The 17312-nt window shown below is 51.2% G+C and overlaps 1 protein-coding gene across 1 annotated transcript in view; it reads right to left on the bottom strand.

Annotated features, from left to right (window-relative positions):
* Nucleotides 1–17312, bottom strand: part of RNF220 (ring finger protein 220) — a 263780-nt gene that overhangs the window by 20224 nt on the left and 226244 nt on the right. Inside the window, exons 4-6 of the mRNA XM_012001917.1 lie at nucleotides 9232–9277; nucleotides 5598–5699; nucleotides 37–312 (exon numbers count right to left, since the gene is read on the bottom strand). Coding sequence (XP_011857307.1) covers nucleotides 37–312; nucleotides 5598–5699; nucleotides 9232–9277 — 424 coding nt within the window. The remainder of the gene's footprint in view (nucleotides 1–36; nucleotides 313–5597; nucleotides 5700–9231; nucleotides 9278–17312) is intronic.

Genomic DNA, 17312 nt, shown 5'->3' with positions numbered 1-17312 from the left:
CCCAGCGGCGGCGGCGGCCATGTTGGCCCTGATCACGTGATCTGCCGCCGTCGCGCGCTGGGGGTGAAAGTTCACAATGCGGCGGGGGGGCGGCCGGACCGAGACCAGGAAGCTGCCGTTGGTACTCCGGTAGCAACCGGCAGAAGCCTCCCCGGGGTCCCTCCCACCGTGGTGAAGCCTACCAACCCCAGCTTTAGCGGCTGCAAAGTCCTTCCACCCTCCGCTCCACGCCCCCTCCCGCTGCGGGGCTCCTTTCGCCCCACCGCCCGGCCCCAGCTCGCGCCTCCTGTGCCTGCCTTCCGCGCGGCTGCCCTTAGGGCAGAGGCATCGCGTTGGGCGCTTTGCAGGGGACAAGGCGTCGGAATTCCCGATCGTCCGTGGGCGATCCCTGCCCAACCCCTAGGCCACCCAGTTTTGTTATCAGACGACTCCCAACATGTCAGCTGTCTGCTGCACGGCCCCTGGAGCTCCCATAGGCACTGCATACCCACATGGCCAACATTAAACTCGGTATCCTCCAAACAGAGGCCTTTCTTTTGGGTTCCCTATTCAAAAGAGGAAGCCATCATCTACTCAGGTGTGCCCACAGAGTAAAGTTGAGAGTCGCCCTTGACCCCACTTTCTCCATCCCTCACACTCAGTCCTTTTCTAGATCCTGAAAGTCTACTTTGAAAGGTCTCTGATTTTCTCATCTCCACCTCTGTATCTCCTACTCATCCTTCCTGGTCTGTAACTGAAAAATAGCTTTGCCTTGTGTAAGAGTACATTCATCTCTGCGCCGTTATCATAGCTTGTGTAGGTTTTTATCAGTGGACTGACCACTTCAGGGTTGGGACCATGTGTGAGTTATTTGGGTGAACGCAGAGCCCAGCATGGTACTGGGCATAGGCAAGTCAGCCCTGATTTTTTTTCCATGGTTGTACCTACCTTGGTTGTCGTGTTCCAGTCATACATAATCTTACGAGCTTTCTAAATTTGCAGCTGTTTCCCGTCTCACCTTTTGGTCTCCAGCTTCTCTCTCTGCAACCCATCCTCCACACTACACACAATGTGATCCTTCTATTGGACAAAATTAACCCTCTCCTTCTTTAAATCCTTCAGTGGTTCTCCACCAAGATCTGCAACCTGGCATATAGGCCTGCCCTGTCTGCCTCGCCAGACTCTTCTCCCACTCCTATTCTCTCCCTTTACACTCCTGCCACTCAGCTTTGCAGAGCTAACTGTAGCTTTTTGAGCACTCCGTGCTCTGGACTGCAGGCCAGAGAGCCTCCATGGCCTCCAGTATCCCCTGCTGGGTTAACTGTTGTTCATCCTTCAGGACTCTGGGAAGACTTAGTTCTGTCCCCCAAGCCTGGGTTTGATGCCTCCTCTGAGTTTTTGCAGTTCCACTGCTTCTCTTTGATCATGTATATTTTGACTGTTTGTTTACATATCTGTCCCTTGTACTTGGGAGGTCATCTCTAGCCATTTACCCAGCACAGTGTCTTGCATGAAAGAGACATCAGTGGGAAGGAGAGAAAGACTTTATAAGCCCTGAGCCCAGTGATGGGTTGGGAAACAATCTCGGATTTAGGGCCAAACAGACTCAAGTTCAAGTCCTAATTCTGTTACTTGCAATTTATATGTTCTTAGAAAAGTCACTTCTTTCTAGGCCTGTTTCCTTGGTAATAGATTGGGGATGATGAATACAGTTGCTATGAGGTTTAAGTGAGGTAATGATAAAGAGGGTTAGTCAGTCAGCAGGGGCTAAGTAAATGAGAATTCAAACTGGAAACCAAGGCTGGGCACGATGGCTCATGCCTTTAATCTTAGCACTTTGGGAGGCCAATGCAGGAGGATTGCTTGAGCCCAGGAGTTCAAGACCAGCCTGGGCAATATAGTGAGCACCTGTCTCTATAAAAAACAAAAACAAAAACAAAAACCCAGAAACCAGTACCCCCTGCTTTCAAGGCCTAGCTCAGTGACTTTAAAAATCCAACATAGCTGAACAACTACTACATGCCAGGCCTTGTGTAAAGAGCAAGGGACGGGATACCCAGCTAGTCCCTGGGTTGCTTTCCAGCTTCATCTACTAACTTTCCTTGCATTCTACTTTCTAACAAAACCAAACTACTGGCAGGTCCCCAGATATATCATTCTGTTACACCTCTATGTTCTCTGTACATAGTGTTGCCTTTATATCTGGAGTAACCTTTCTTCCTTGTCTGCCAAGTGAACTTCTATTCCTTCTCTGAGTCCATTTTCAGTCATTATCTCCTGTGTGAAGCTTGCTCTGATTTTCCCTTCCTTCTACTGTAGTATCCTAGAAACTTATTCTTTATTATTAATTTTTTTAAAATTTTATATTTTTAGTAGAGACAGGGTTTTGCCATGTTGCCCAGGCTGGTCTTGAACTCCTGGCCTCAAGCAATTCACCTGCCTTGGCCTCCCAAAGTGCTGAGATTACAGGCATGAGCCACTGTGCCTGGCCCCTAGAAACTTATTTATACTCCTGTCAGAGCACTCAAAACACTGGACCGTAATTATCTATCTGCAAATCTAACCCCTTGAAGGCAAGGACACAAAGCTGAGCATGAGTGAGTACTAGATAAATGTTTGAGTAAAGGAAGGATGGCCGGGCGCGTTGGCTCAAGCCTGTAATCCCAGCACTTTGGGAGGCCGAGACGGGTGGATCACGAGGTCAGGAGATCGAGACCATCCTGGCTAACACGGTGAAACCCTGTCTCTACTAAAAAATACAAAAAAACTAGCCGGGCGAGGTGGCGGGCGCCTGTAGTCCCAGCTACTCGGGAGGCTGAGGCAAGAGAATGGCGTAAACCCGGGAGGCGGAGCTTGCAGTGAGCCGAGATTGCGCCACTGCACTCCAGCCTGGGCGACAGAGGGAGACTCTGTCTCAAAAAAAAAAAGGAAGGATAAGACAAAGGTCCTTGCCTTGGAGAAACTCCAAGTCTAGTGGAGTCAGATTCATTGTGAAAGATTAAATACGGCCAGAATTATTTGCATCTTCTCCTATCAAGAGCTGCTTTTCCTCATCCCTTGATTATGGGCTAGCTTTGTGACTTGCTTTGTTTAATAGAAAGTGGTAGAAGTGATGTGTGAGTTCCAGATTCTAGGCCTCAAGAGGCCTTGTAGCTTTGGAATTTACCTTCTTGGTGTGACACTGCCCTGAGATTGCTAAGAAAGAAAGCTATTGAATGTACTGGAGGATGGGAGGCCACATGGAAGAGAGCCAAGACACCCAATCTCCCAAACATGCGGTGAGGCCATTTTGGACTTTCCAGTCCAGCCTGTCCTCCAGGATGAATGAGCTGCATGAGTGAGGAAATGCCCACTCAACCCACAGCATTATAAATAATGAGTTGTGTTAAGCCACTAAATTTTGGGATGTTTTGTAGATAACGGAAACATACCTAAACAGGTGATCACAATGTAGGGTGACAGGGGCAATAACCAGGACACACAAGGGTCATGAGATAGCTCATCCAGAAAGGCTTCCTGAAGGAGATAATATTTGGGCAGGATTTGGAAGGATAAATAGAAATTTGATGGAGTGGGGTAAAACAGTTCTGTTAGAAGAAATAGCATGTGAAAAGATACAGAGGCAAGAAAGGAATGTGTCATCCAGGGAGTGGTTAGCGTTAGTTCAGTGAGCATAGCCCATAGGATTCATGGACAGTATTTGGAATAGAAGTTGGACATATAGGTTGAATCCATATCACAGAAGGCCTTGCTGCCATGATAAGGAGCTTCAGCTTTATCTTGTAGGATACAACGTAGTTTGATTTGTCCTTTAAGATGTGTGCTTAGAGTCTAGAACAGGGTCTTGGGTCTTAACCTGGGCTTCAGAGATCTCTAAGTGGTACTGGGATGGGCTCTAGAGCTTTCCTAACCTCCTGAAATTGTATGTATAATACTGCATGTGTGTGTGCCTGTGTGGTATGTAAAAACACATGTGTATGTTTTTAGGCAAGAGAGTCCATAGCTTTCCTCATAGTCTTTAGGAGATAAAAGAAATACTGACATTTGTGGGGAGGAAGGTGGGTCAGGGAGTTGAGGCATTGTTGCCTGGTGGTTACTCTTCCTGGTTGAACAGATGGCAAGGTGCATGCCATGAGTGCAGTACAGAGGACAGGCCTCTGAAGGTGGGGCTCTGTCTGTTCCTCCGGACCAGAATGCTCTGGAACAAAGCCTTGTCTCTGTTCCCTCTCAGATCAGAATTCCCTGGGGTCTGGTCATTTCTCTGCCTTGAACCAGGGTTGTCTGGATTGGGGCAATGTCTCCCAGGGGCTTATTGGGCTTCCTCTCTGAAACTGGGATTCCTTTAGAGAGAGCAGGGATCCCTTCCCAGGGCTTGCACTTGGGCTCTGCAGTTTGAGTCCCGTGTGAAGGCATTCGGTGGAGTCTGTCCAGCCGTGCTGGGCACTCTACTCTCCAAGCTCTGCACCCTGTGCCAGGCCAGGCTGTGTCAGCTGTAAGGAAGGGGTGCAGAGAGAACACCTTTCTCTAATTCCCATTAGGGGTCAGGTGTGCCAGCAGGGCCCCTGGTTCTCTACCCCAGCTTACAGGTCCCTGCAGCCCTGTTTTTCCACATCAGATCAGGGCTCTTCTTCCCTTCTCACACTGGGCCTCCCTGAGAAGTCCTGTTGCCATTTGGACAAATGTTCCTTGTAATAGGAACTGTTTTCTTCCATTGAACGGCTCTAGGGGTCTGAAAGACAGGGCTCTGCCTCTCCTTAGACAAAAGTTTTGGGGGAAGTTCTTTGTCCTTCCTACTCCAGAGAAGGTCCATCTATAGCTAAGATGCTACCCTTAGGCCCCTCTGCTATGATCTTGTAGGACTGTGTGATGACTCCCTTCCTATTTGCCCAAGATGCTCACAGGCAGTGTCCAGGGTTGGTGGAATTGAATGGTTATTTGCTTAAGGTATCATGCTATTTCTTTTTTTTTTTTTTTTTTTTTGAGACGGAGCCTTGCTTTGTCACCCAGGCTGGAGTGCAATGGCGTGGTCTCAGCTCACTGCAACCTTCGCCTCCCGGGTTCCAGTGATTCACCTGCCTTAGCCTCCGGAGTAGCTGGGATTATAGGTGCCTGCCACCATGCCTGGCTAATTTTTGTATTTTTAGTAGAGACGGGGTTTCACCACGTTGGCTTGGATGGTCTCGAACTGCTGACCTCGTGATCTGCCTGCCTTGGACTCCCAAAGTGCTGAGATTACAGGCCTGAGCCACTGCGCCCGGCCAGTATCATGCTTTTGAAGTCTGAAATCTTCAGGTGATTCTGGGCTGTGTATCTGGGTCTCTTATGAAACCAAACCCCATAGGATACTTCCTGATGGATAGAATGATTCAGAGGTGCTCAGAGCCCATGGAGCCCATGTGACCTTGGCATCTCTCCCTAAAATCCATCTATTTAAGGCCTATTCCCTGACACCTATGCCTCCTGAGTTCATTTAGGGGCACTGGACACAGAGGGAACCAAACCCAGGTCAGGCCTCTCCTGTGGCCTGCGGAGGAGGGGAGGAGTTAGCACCAGGTAGGCTCTTGAAACCTTCCCCCAGGTGAGCTTGCTTCTCATGGCCACCCACCACCCCTCCTCACCTGGTATCTGTCTGAGTGGTGGAGGTCATCGGTGGCAGATGAGTGGGGTGATGCCGTTGGAGACTCTCCTTCCCTCTTGATGGAAGCAGACAACAGGAGGGACTGGAAGAAGAAAAAGGACATGTGGCCTTAGGCCGAATGAGACCTACAGTCAGTCTCTAGAGTTCCCAGTCCTGTGGCACTTTGGGGAGCGAGGCAAAGAGAAGGAGGCTGAGGGATAGAAAGACCACTCTTGAGATTCTAAAGGCATGGGGTCAAGTCCTGGGAGTGTAGTTGTGGGAGAGCATGGCTTGGTTTTAGGGATGGGTAGAGACCCCCTGAGGGACCCTGCTTAGGCTAATCTCTGCCCCAGTGGAGCGAGACTCCCCGTCCACTCCCAGTAGGCTGAGACTGTATATGTTTTGTTTTCCCTTGGAGAGCAGAGACTCTGGGATCCCCATGAAGGGTTGGGGGTAAAGCCATATACCTGCTACCCTGCCTGCCCTTAATACAGGCTGATGGCAGCCCCACAATAGAGACAGTAAATTAAATAGCATGTGAGTTTCCCATGTGTAGCTAGGGATGTACACTGGTCCACTTATCCTGGTGCTACGGTGATGATCCCAGCAAAAACCCCAGCAAAACTAATCCCCCCATGTCAATCTTGTATGGCCTCTTCTACATACGCCTGCAGTTTAGATTAATAAACTGTCTGCTTGAAATTGTGTGCAAGCACCACAATTTGAAATACCACATGGCACATTCTGCCTGAGAGCCAGCTCTTGCCAAGGCCTGTTCAGCTGCAAACTGGGGGCCTGGAGGCCTGAAAGCAATCCATACTTCCTCCCCCCACCTTCTCCAGCCTGTACAGCTCTGAGCCGGAAGCACACAATTCCCTAGAAGTCCTCCCCAGCTTAGAAAACCACGCCAAATCGCCAGTGACAGCCCAAAGAAAGCAATTTGGGGAAGATGGAGCAGCCATTTATCCTTCATCTCTGGCTGAGCCTTAGGATGTGACCCGCATGCGGTGGCCATGCTGCGCATCCTCAGGCTTGGACTGGAAAGGGCCCTGGAAAGGGAAGGGACAGCTGCTGGTCTGGCAGGGCTCCCTGACTTGCCCATACCCCAGGAGCTGGAGGAGAGAAGAGGCTGGAAAGGGCCTTGGTGGGATTCTCTGCAACGTGGAGCTCCTTCTTCACCCACCCAAGCCCGATGGGAGGCCTCGTGGGTGACCCAGCCCTCAGCTCAGAGAGGAGGTGCTCTCAGGCAATGTTCTTCTCCTTCTTTGGTCCCAAGGAAGATGCTAAGGAGGGGGAACAGTGTGGGTCACCCCGACCTCCGGCCCATGAAAAAGCTCCTGTTTGTGCGCCTTCTCTCTCTCTCTCTCTCTGTCTCTCTCTCTCTCTCTCTAGGTTAGAAGCCCTGAGAGGCCTCGGTGTTATACCTGGGGCAAGCGGAATAAAAAAAGGTCACTGGCGCTTTTTAAACATGGACCAAAAAGCAGTAAAATGTGTTTTGAAAAAAAAATCCCGGCATTAAATCATGACTTTTTGCCTGGCTCTTCGCCTCATTAAAAGTGGCCTTTTGGAAGGTAAAATTATCATTGTAAGCGATAAGATCTTTAAGAAAATAATTCACGGCTTCTTCACCCTTTAATATGATAGCCGCCACCGGCTAATTTTTTTCTTAATGGCAACGAGGCCATCAATCTTGTCTAAGGCCCCCTCGCCCTCTCCTCCTCCTCCCTCCCTCCTTCTCCCTGTCCTTTCAGTCTCTTGTTTGAACCTTCTCTCTCTCGCCTCTTCCACTCATGACTTGCTTCCCTAAAGCCTAGGTCAAGGCAGAGGATAGACCCTGAACTGTTCAGCTTTGGGGGTGTGGGCATATATCTGGAAGTGGGTGAGCAAGTGTCCCTTGTCTCTGTGTCTGATGGTCAGTATGCCTGTGTCTGTGGTTTCAGGACACATGTTTAAGACTTCCTATGTCTGTATTGTGACCTGAGTGTGTGTGGGTCTGCATATGTGGGGAGCTAGGGACGGAGGTAGATTGTGTCTGCCAGGGGTTTGTCCTTAGAACACAGGCCTCACTGATGTCCAAGTCCCCAACCCTGCCAGCCATGCTCAGGTGTCAGCTGTCACCTGTGGTGGCCGACTTGGAAGCTTGTCTCTGACTTTCCTGAACCACACCATTACATGCTGCAGGCTGGGCCACACTCAGTGACTGTAGCTCCCTACCTCTGTGAGTCTGCAGCTGCCTGGCACCGCTAGCCTCCCTTTTCTCTTTGGGGCTTTGCCTCCTTGGCCAAGGCCTACACCCACCCAAGGCTGGGCTAGGCGCTCTGCTCCTCCTCTCCCAGCTTGCTCAGGTGAGCAGTTTTCTAAACGAAGGTACACGATCCATTCCTATACCTTTGAAAGGTTTGCAGGGTATTTGGGCCTACCCCATGGAGGTGATACTTGTCACTCTTTCTCCTTTCCCAAAACTGACCTTTTATAGGTCACCAGTCACTGCCAGACTTCTAAATACAACAGGCCCCTTCTCCAGTCTTTCCCAGTTTGACTGCTGACCACCTGATACATTTAGAAACTTTCTTCCTTAGGATCCTGAGATAACACACTCTCCTGTGCCCCTCTTAACTCACTGAGCTTTCCTCCTCTGTCTCCTTCCCTGCTTCCTAGACCTTATCTTGACACCAAGTGCAGGAGTCCCCCAGATTCTCACCTTTGCCTTTGCTCTAATCTCTCCAAACACTCTCCTTCACTGATTCCACCCTTCCCAAATCTTCCATAGTCATTCCTCACTTCCTATAAAATGGGCTAGGGGTGGCCTCCCATTCTGAATAATTGTGGGAGAAAGGATGCAGCCTTCTACCGAGGAATGGGGAAGGGGATACTCAGTGAGTGAGGGTTTGGTTCTCCCCATATATCCATCCCCTCAAAACCACCTTTGGGTAAGTAGTACCCACTGTGTCTGTGGCCATCTTTGGGGAGTTCTTGGTACAAATTTCATTGTGCAAAGGCCTCTTGGCCCCACCTTTAAGCCAGATTCTTGCTCTTCATTTTCCCTTTCTCCATCTGATGCTTTCAAGTCTTTCTCCCACAGGGTTTGTTCAGAGAGGCAGACTGGTTCCCCAGATGAGTCCAGCCTCTTCCTTGGCTCCTTGTTGCCCTCAGGACAAAGTACACACAAACACACACACACACGCGCGCGCGCACACACACACACACACCCCTGCACACTCATACACCCCTGTGCCCCCATAGTCTGGCATCTAGGGCCCTGCACTATCTTGACCTGCATTTCTTTATTTTTCTTCGTCTGCTATAGCTCACTTTCTTCCTTTGAGTCTTCCCACCCTTAGTGTCTGGGTCACCCACATCTCCCAGGCCATTCTTGGCTCTACCCCTCTCCCGGCTGGAAGAGGAGCAAGTCAGATGAGCACACTCTCCCTCATGCACAGACCACACACACTTACACACACGCGGTGCAGCCCTAGGCCTCAGGATGATGTTCAAGACCTGGAGATTGTTGAGGATATTAGAAAAGCTGGAGATAGTTGAGGATACTAGAAAAGCTCCTTTTTCTCAGGAGGAACCAGTTCTGGATAGGCCTAGGTTAGTATGGGCAGGAGGAAAACATGTAATTGGCCACCTACCTTGGGGGTGCCTGGAGCCATGGCATCCTTCAGAAGGGAATTCTTGCTGCCAAGAAAGAAGAGAACAGGGTAACCATTCTGCCTGCCGCCCAGGGCATGCAACAGTAGAGTAGCAAGAAGACCCCAGAGACAGAGAAGGCATAGCCAGCCTAGCCCAGCCCAGCTCCGCCAAGCTCCACCCAGTCCTTTCAACTCCCGTGGCCCAGCCTAGCTCAGCCTCTCTCATGGGCCAAGGGCTAGTGGTGGCCCCTGGGAGGGAGACACAGACACTAGGCATGGTAGACTCCCCAGTGGATCTGAAGAAAGGGACTTTACCTGACTCCTTGTATCAGCCCTGAAGATTCTGCCTGTCCTGGAGACCCCCTTCTCTCCACCCCCTGTCCCTAGCCCGCTCTTAGCTCCTGTGGGATTGGGGTGATGGAGCTGACATGGCTCTTGTCAATTCTCCCTCCAACATGCTGCAAACTGTGTTAGGCCAGGAATGATCTCCCCCTGATTCAATTTGTCAGCCCCAGGCCCTCCGGCATCGGGCGCGGCAGGCAGGCGGGAGCTGGGCCCTGAAATATGGTGGGCGGCTCAGAGCAGGCGGGGGCTGGGGTGGGAGGTGATGGATGGGCTGTGGGGGAGGCGAGGACTGTGTTTAATAACAAAATTGGTATGCAAGGCCACATCCCGCGCTAAGCATGAGTGATCCAGAGCCACAAAGTATTACAAATCCCCGCTAAACAGATGCTGACAATGGAACAAGACGTATCAAATCAGATCCACTTCAGAAACATTAATATCCCTGTTCCTGTCCCTCCCTGCCTGCTGCCCCCACTACGCTCACCACATCTGTGCTCGCACATTCATGCGCGTGCACGCACACACACGCTCACAGAAGTGCTGGCTGATGAATGCACGGAGGCAGACGCAGCCCATTCACATAGGGTCCCCGTACAGACACACATATGAGCTATAACGTACAGCACACCCGCAGATATACCCAGAACGCACAAGAACACACAGACACACATCCAAGGCAGAATGCATGGGGCACATAGGGACTTAACGAATGTAGACATAAGGAACATGCACAGATGAGCTTAGACACCCACAGACATACCGGACATGCCAGCAAAAGCACAGTCAGATTCGGATGCAGCAGTGACTCTCAATGGGGGACAGGGGAGAAGGGGAAGGGATGTTTGCCTGCCCAGGGGACATCCGGCAATGTCTGGAGACATTTTTGATTGTCAAAACTTGAGTGGAGAGGGGGAGGTTGCTACTGGCATATGGTAGGTAGAGGATGTTAAACAGCCTACAGTGTACTGGACAGCCCCTCACAGCAAAGAATTATCTGACCCCAAATGTCAACTGTGCCGAGGTTGAGAAACCCTGGTATAGAGGTGCACACATATACATACCCATAGACTTCCTATAATTCTGCCAACAGGCACAGATACAACCAGTCACACCTGGAGACTCAAACACGCATACAGATGCACAGGGCCACAGAGGCATATTCTCAGACACATGTCCATACAGATTCATGGTCCGGCACAGTGGCTCATGCCTGTAATCCCAGCACTTTGTGAGACTGAGGCTGGTGGATCGCCTGAGGTCAGGAGTTTGAGACCAGCCTGGCCACCATGGTGAAACCCTGTCTCTACTAAAAATACAAAAATCAGCTGGGCGTGGTGGCAGGTGCCTGTAATCCCAGTTACTTGGGAGGCTGAGGCAGGAGAATCGCTTGAATCCAGGAGGGAGAAGTTGGAGTGAGCTGAGATTGCGTCACTGTACTCCAGCTTGGGCGACAAGAGTGAGACTGTGTCTCAAAAAAAAAAAAAAAAAAAAAAAAAAAGATTTACAACAGCCACACAGATTAGATGATAGCTGCTCATGTGCACAAGTCCAATAAACACATGCATAGATATGGACACCTGTGTGTACCAACACACACCCAGACGCACATGTACCCACAAATGTAGACACATATGCACACACACACATAACACATGTACATCCCAGTGCAGGGGCCACCAGGCCCAGCAGCAGAGTGAGGCCAAGGTCTGAGTGTAAAAACATAGCTATCACCCAGTCTAATCACACAGTGGGGGCATCACAGACCAGGAAGGCCTGCTACAACAGGTTCCATTCAATTATGTTTTGCTCATAAATGGTTCATGCCAGCCCTGATGTAGGCACTGGGGATTCAAGGAGGACACAGAACTGCTTTTGAGAAGCAACTAGTTTTTGAGTCTATGGCTTTTATCATTTGTTCACTCCTTCATTCACTCAGTAAACAAATACTACCACCACCATTTCTGGTACAGAAATGAGGCATCTACTGTACAACATCATGCTTGCTCTGCCCTAGGATATGAGTATTATCTCCAGTTGGATCAGGTGACAGCAGAAAAGGAAGGAATGAACAATGATTGTGCACCCACTGTATGTGACAGGGGCAGGCCTTAATATATGTTATCTCATTGAAACTTCGCAAAATCTCTACAAAGTTGACTACCAGGTCAAATGACATTTATGTGGTCACACAGTCCGTGGAGGGTTTGGGATTTGAGGTGGTGTCTGGCGAAGCCCACAATGCTGGCTTTTAAATGACCATGCTGCCTCCATAAAGACACCCAGGGCTTAGAATAGAGTGCAGAATCCAGTTATTTTTCTTTGCTTGCTGTGTGACTTTGGGGAGGGAACTGCTGACTCTGGGCTTCAGTTTGCTCTGCTGGTGAACAGAAACGGGGACATTCAGGGTCAGAATGTCCAGCCTGCCACTTGGTGATCCACTCCTCTGGATCTTTTCCTAGCAACACTCTTTGCTGTCCCTTGCATTGGATTGGTACTACCTGAGGCTCCTTGCCTCTCTCTGAGCAAGGGACCCCCTCCCTATCTTCCCTAAAACAACCTGATTACCTCCCAGTGTGCTTGGCCCCCCAGAGGCTGAGCAGTCTGCTGAAGGGCCTGCCTCATAGAAGAGAGGTCTGAGGCCAGCAGCTGTAGGCAGCCTGGCTCCCGCCCAGCCCATCAGCTCTGCCTTCGTCCCTCCCTGTTTCCACAGCCCGCCCCCAACGATTTCCTCCCTTGCTCAGTCACTCGCTGCCTAGTGATCCATGGGTTTTAAATTATAACTGGGACCCAGGAAACGCGTTCCTAAGTACAATATTCATGGGCTGGGCTGACACTTTTAATTAAGGTGATTTACACTGAATTATCCTTGGAAATAAAGAAATGGTGTGCTGCCCGGGAATAAACCATCATCACCAGCCGCCTTTGTAAGTTACACTTCGTTTTAATCTATTTGGGGAATTGTTTATCTAGTTCATTACCCAACCAAACACCGAGGCCGGCCTTAAATAAGGCTTAAGTGGGGGTGGGGGCACTGCCATCTCCACACCCCGCCTCTCCTCTAGAGTCACCCAGCCTCCCTCTGGCTTCTTTCAGGCCTTTTAAAGTGCTGGCCAGAGAGCTGGTTTCCCAGCTCAGAGGCCAGATCTTGAGTGGCTCCAGAAACCTCCCAGAGAATATCTCTAAGTTCAGGCCCCACCAAGCCAAGCCCCACTTTTGTGCAATCTCTCCATGCCCAAGGCTCCTTCATCTCTCTGGGTGGAAACTCCTGCCTGAGGGCCACTGGGAAGTCTGGGGGCCAACTCCTTCCTCCGCCCCCACCCTTCAACCTCCAGCCCCCATCTATTTATGTCCCTGTTTGTTTCTCCGCACATCCAGTCCCTCCCCCATCACCATCCCAGAGACATCTTAGGCTGAGCTTGCCCAGCATCCCTTCCTTCCCTCAGACACTTGCTTCTCTGCTACCATCACTCTCGCAATCATCCAAGTTAGAAAGCTTCCTCCCAGTAAGCACCCCAACTAAGTCCTGTGGCTTCTTCCTCCACCCGGTCTCTCGTCATTCCCTCTTCTGCATCCCCAGTGCCACTGCCACTGCCACTGTCCTGGGTCAGCCTCACCAACTTTCCCCTGGACCCCAGCCAACCTCCTCCCTTGCCTCCTGCTTCTACCCCCAATCCACACTCCACACTGGCCTCACAACCATGCCCCTCCCACTTGTCTCTCTCTGACGGAGCTTCACCCTGGCTCCTGAATGTTCAGCTTACTCTCCACCCCATCAAGGACGTCCTCCAGCATTGAAAGCCCTCCACAATCTGTTCTCCATCTAACTTCGCCCTCCTTGTTCTACCTGGCCAAGTTCTGGGGTCGAATGGAGTCCCTGTGAAGAGGCTGAGAAGGGGAAAGATAAAGGATGGGGTGAGGGAGAGAGTGTTGGCACAGCCTCTGATCTCAAATGGAAAAGTGTTTGGAAAAGTGTAAGGACTTTGCCAAAGGAAGTTCTGACTACTCTTGCTGTAAGTGTCTGTGCGCCTCTGTACCTATGGGAATGACATCCATGGGACAAGACTTCTTTCAGGGTGTGTGTGTGGGCACATCTCTGTGTTGGAATGGGTGTGTGTGTGCACCTGCGTGTCCTGTATATGTTTGTGCCTGTGTCTGAGGCACAGCCAGCCCTGGCTCTGGAGCTGGAAGGTCCCTGCTTCTCTCTGTGAGCCCCTGAGTGTGTCTGAAATAGCAGCCTGCTCCTAGTGGGGTGTGCTTTGTGTTGTTGGGCAAAGGGAGGCAGGAGGCAGAACACCAGGCCAGTCCGAAGAGCCCCTTAGGAAGCAGTCAAGTGGAGAGGGAACATGTCCAGGTTGATGGAGGGCACCTGGCGGCAGCATCCACAGACTCAGGAGCTGGCTAAGCTGAGGAAGGCCAGGGAGGGCGAAAGAGGCAATGGAGGCAAAGGCAGGGTAGGAGAGGAAAGGGGACAGTTGGAAGCGAGAAGAGGGAGGAGCCAGCAGGGGAAAGAAGGGCTGGGGCAGAGAGGAGACGGGAGGGGAGGAGGGAGAGCTGGGGAGGAGACCTCCAACCATGTGCCTTTGGTGGATGGGGCTGCCCTCATGTGGGCTCTGCCAGGACCCTGGAAGTGAGGCACACACAGGCTCTGCCCTCCTGCGGGCCTCAGTTTCCCCATCTGTGAAATGGCTGGTTTCAGGCCCCTCTGCTCAGGGAGCTGATGGTGGGGAGTGGAGAGGGGTCTCAGGAATCCGTGTGTCAACTTTTCCCAACCTCCTCTGCTGTCTTGGCTTCCCTAGAGCGGGCAGGGGCGGGGCAAGGGCAGCCAAGGCTGGGGCCCTCCCCGCGCTCCCCGCTGCGCGGCCGTCAGCCCGGAGGGAGCTGACACGCTCCTTGGGAATTTATCACGCACCCAATTACAATGTTAATTGGCAAGTTCCTGAAATCAATTAATTCGCAAATTTTTTCCAATTAAAAATCCAGATAAATCACGAGGGCGGCGGCGGGCCGGTCCAGCCCGCAGTCCGGTGGGCGCAGCGGCCGCAGGGAGGGAGGGCGAGAGAAGCGAGGGGAGGGGGCGCGGGCGCGGCTGCCCTTGAACGCCTTTGCCGGCCGGTCCGACTGTCAGCGCGCCGGGCGCGGCGGGGCCGAGACAGATAAAACCATCGACCCGTCGCCGCCAGCGCTTCGGCTTTATCGATCCGACGGGAATTTCACTTGCTGTGCAGATCCCGCTGTCCGGCTGTCAGACACCCGGTTGGAGGGGGGCGCGTGCCGGGGGCGCAGGGCGTGCACAGACGGAGGGGGCATGGGCGTAGGGGTGCTGGGCTGGGCCGCGACAGTGAGGGGTACAGATGCGGGGACGCAAGACATAGCGCGAGAAGCATGGAGCTCGGGGTAGGGAAATGCACACAGGGATGCTCTGGGAGGATGTGGGGGATGAGGGGGTTGTGCAGGGTCGTGGGTGGATGTGTGGAACAAGGAACGCTGTTGGCAGAAGTGCATGCCCTGGACATTGCAGGTGTGGAGCACCTGGGACTGCGCTGTAATGTGGCCCTCACCGAGGAGGCAGACAGAGAGCTGGGGGCCCCCATTCTCCAGGCCCTTAGGGGGCACACTGCTTTTACAAGGCTGGGCAGACTCCTCTATCCTCTGCTTCCATTCTCTGACCCTGTTAGGAGAAGTCCTCCTCTGGGAGCAAATTACACAGGACCCTTCCTGGACAGTCAAAATATGGAACTCAACTGCAGAAGGATTTTTTTCCCCCCACTTTCTGCCACTGGCAGGCCAATCCCAGGCGTGTGTGGGAAGTGGTGGGGATGGGAGTGATTAAGAGCATGGGTACTGAAGTCAGATTACTTTAGGTTTGAATCTTATCTTCATCACTTACTAGCTGCGCAACCTTAGAGATGTCACTTAACTCGTCTGCACCTCAGTTTCTTCCTCTGTAAAAAGGGAGCAATTATTATCACCTACTTCAGAGGGTTGTTGTGAATATTAAATAAATTAATGCAATGTAAAATACTCGGCACACAGTGAGTGTTCAACAAGGATTATTATTATTATCACTAGTATAGTCTTCTATGCCCATGGATTCTTGGATACTCCTCCCTTCAAGGGATAGAGCTTCTAGAGCTTAATTCTTCTCCCTTGAGAATGAGCTGGACTTGACGACTTGCTCCTAGTGAATAGAATAGAATAGAATAGAATAGAATAGAATAGAATAGAATAGAATAGAATAGAATAGAACAGAACAGAAGCAACACTGTGTGACTTCCCAGACTATATTATAAGAAGCACTGTGGCATCCTCCTTAGTCCTCTCTTGGACTGCATGCTCTGTGGGAAGTCAGCTGCCATGTCATAGGGATATTCAAGCTGTCCTATGGAGAGACCCACATGTGGGGGAACTGAGGCCTCCTGCCAACAGCCATGTGAATGAGCATCTTGGAAGCAGATCCTGCAGTCCCAGTCAGATCTTCAGATGACTGTTGCCTTGGTTCACATCTTGACTGCAGCTTCATGAGAGATTCCCAGCCAGTAGCCACTACTACCCACAACCATCCAGCTAAGCTGTTCCTGAATTGATGACCACAGAAACTGAGATAATAAATGTGTGTTGTTTTAGCCGCTAGGTTTTAGGATAATTTGTAGCACAGCGATAGATGACTAAATATTTCTTCCTTCAAAATTCAGCTCAGGCCTCACCTTCCTGAGGAAACCTTCTGTGCTCTGTGCTGGGTTTGGTGCCTCCTTGACACCCCCCAGCTCCAGTTCTTCCCATAGACTAGTCTCCATCCCTCCGGGTTTGTACTGCCCGACCCTCCCAACCCTCATGCTATGAACTTTCAAGGTCAGGGACCATTCTGATTCACTATGGGATCCCCTGCACCCTGCATGGGGATTCGGTTAGAAGGTATAAGGAAGGAGGATCAGTCAAGTCTGATGACTTAAACTGAATAAGGGTCGGACTAGGAGGAGCGGGGCAGGCTGTCCCTCAGTAGCAGATTATATTGTCCAAAGACGGCTGCAACCATATCTTCCATCCCACATATGTTTCTACAATGTGACCTTGCCAGTCCTCCCATCAAAAGGGGGGTGTATGTCCCCTCCCCTTGAATTCTGGGTGGTCTAATACTGCCTCGATAAATAGAATACAATGGAAGTGAGACTCAATGACTTTCAGGCTAGGTTATAAAAAGTGATCCAGCTTCCATCTCATTGGCTGGAACATTTGCTTCTGGAGCCCAAAGCTGCCATGCAAGAATTCCAACCATCCCGAGGTTGGCAAGCTATGAGGAAGCCGAGGCCACATGGAGAAGCCCTATGTACATGCTTTGATTCTAGCTTCAGCTGAGGTCCCAGCTGATAGCCAGCATCAACCCCCAGACATGTGAGGGAAGCAGCCTCCACATGACCCAGCTCCCAGCCACCCAGTCTTCCCAGCTAAGGCCCCAGACATCACGGAGCAGACATCAGCCATCTCCTCTGTGCCCTGTCTGAATTCCTGACCTCACAGATTCCATGAGCACAATGAAATGGTTGCTTTAAACTGCTAAGATTTTAGGTAATTTGTCACACCTCTCCTCTACTCTTTTTGATAACCTGGCTCCTCCACCAGGCCTTGAGGAGGCTCAGCCCAGTCCTTCAGGCAGGGACAAGGGAGGGAGGCTGGGGGTGAGGTGGGGTGGGACAGTGGGGGACACACCTGAGCACATTCTCAAGATTGTCATCTTTCAG

This window comes from Mandrillus leucophaeus, unplaced genomic scaffold (genome assembly GCF_000951045.1).
Source record: "Mandrillus leucophaeus isolate KB7577 unplaced genomic scaffold, Mleu.le_1.0 Scaffold67, whole genome shotgun sequence".
NCBI lineage: Eukaryota > Metazoa > Chordata > Mammalia > Primates > Cercopithecidae > Mandrillus > Mandrillus leucophaeus.
The sequence above is the reverse complement of the archived record's forward strand: the minus strand, read 5'-3'. Positions and strand labels throughout refer to the sequence as shown.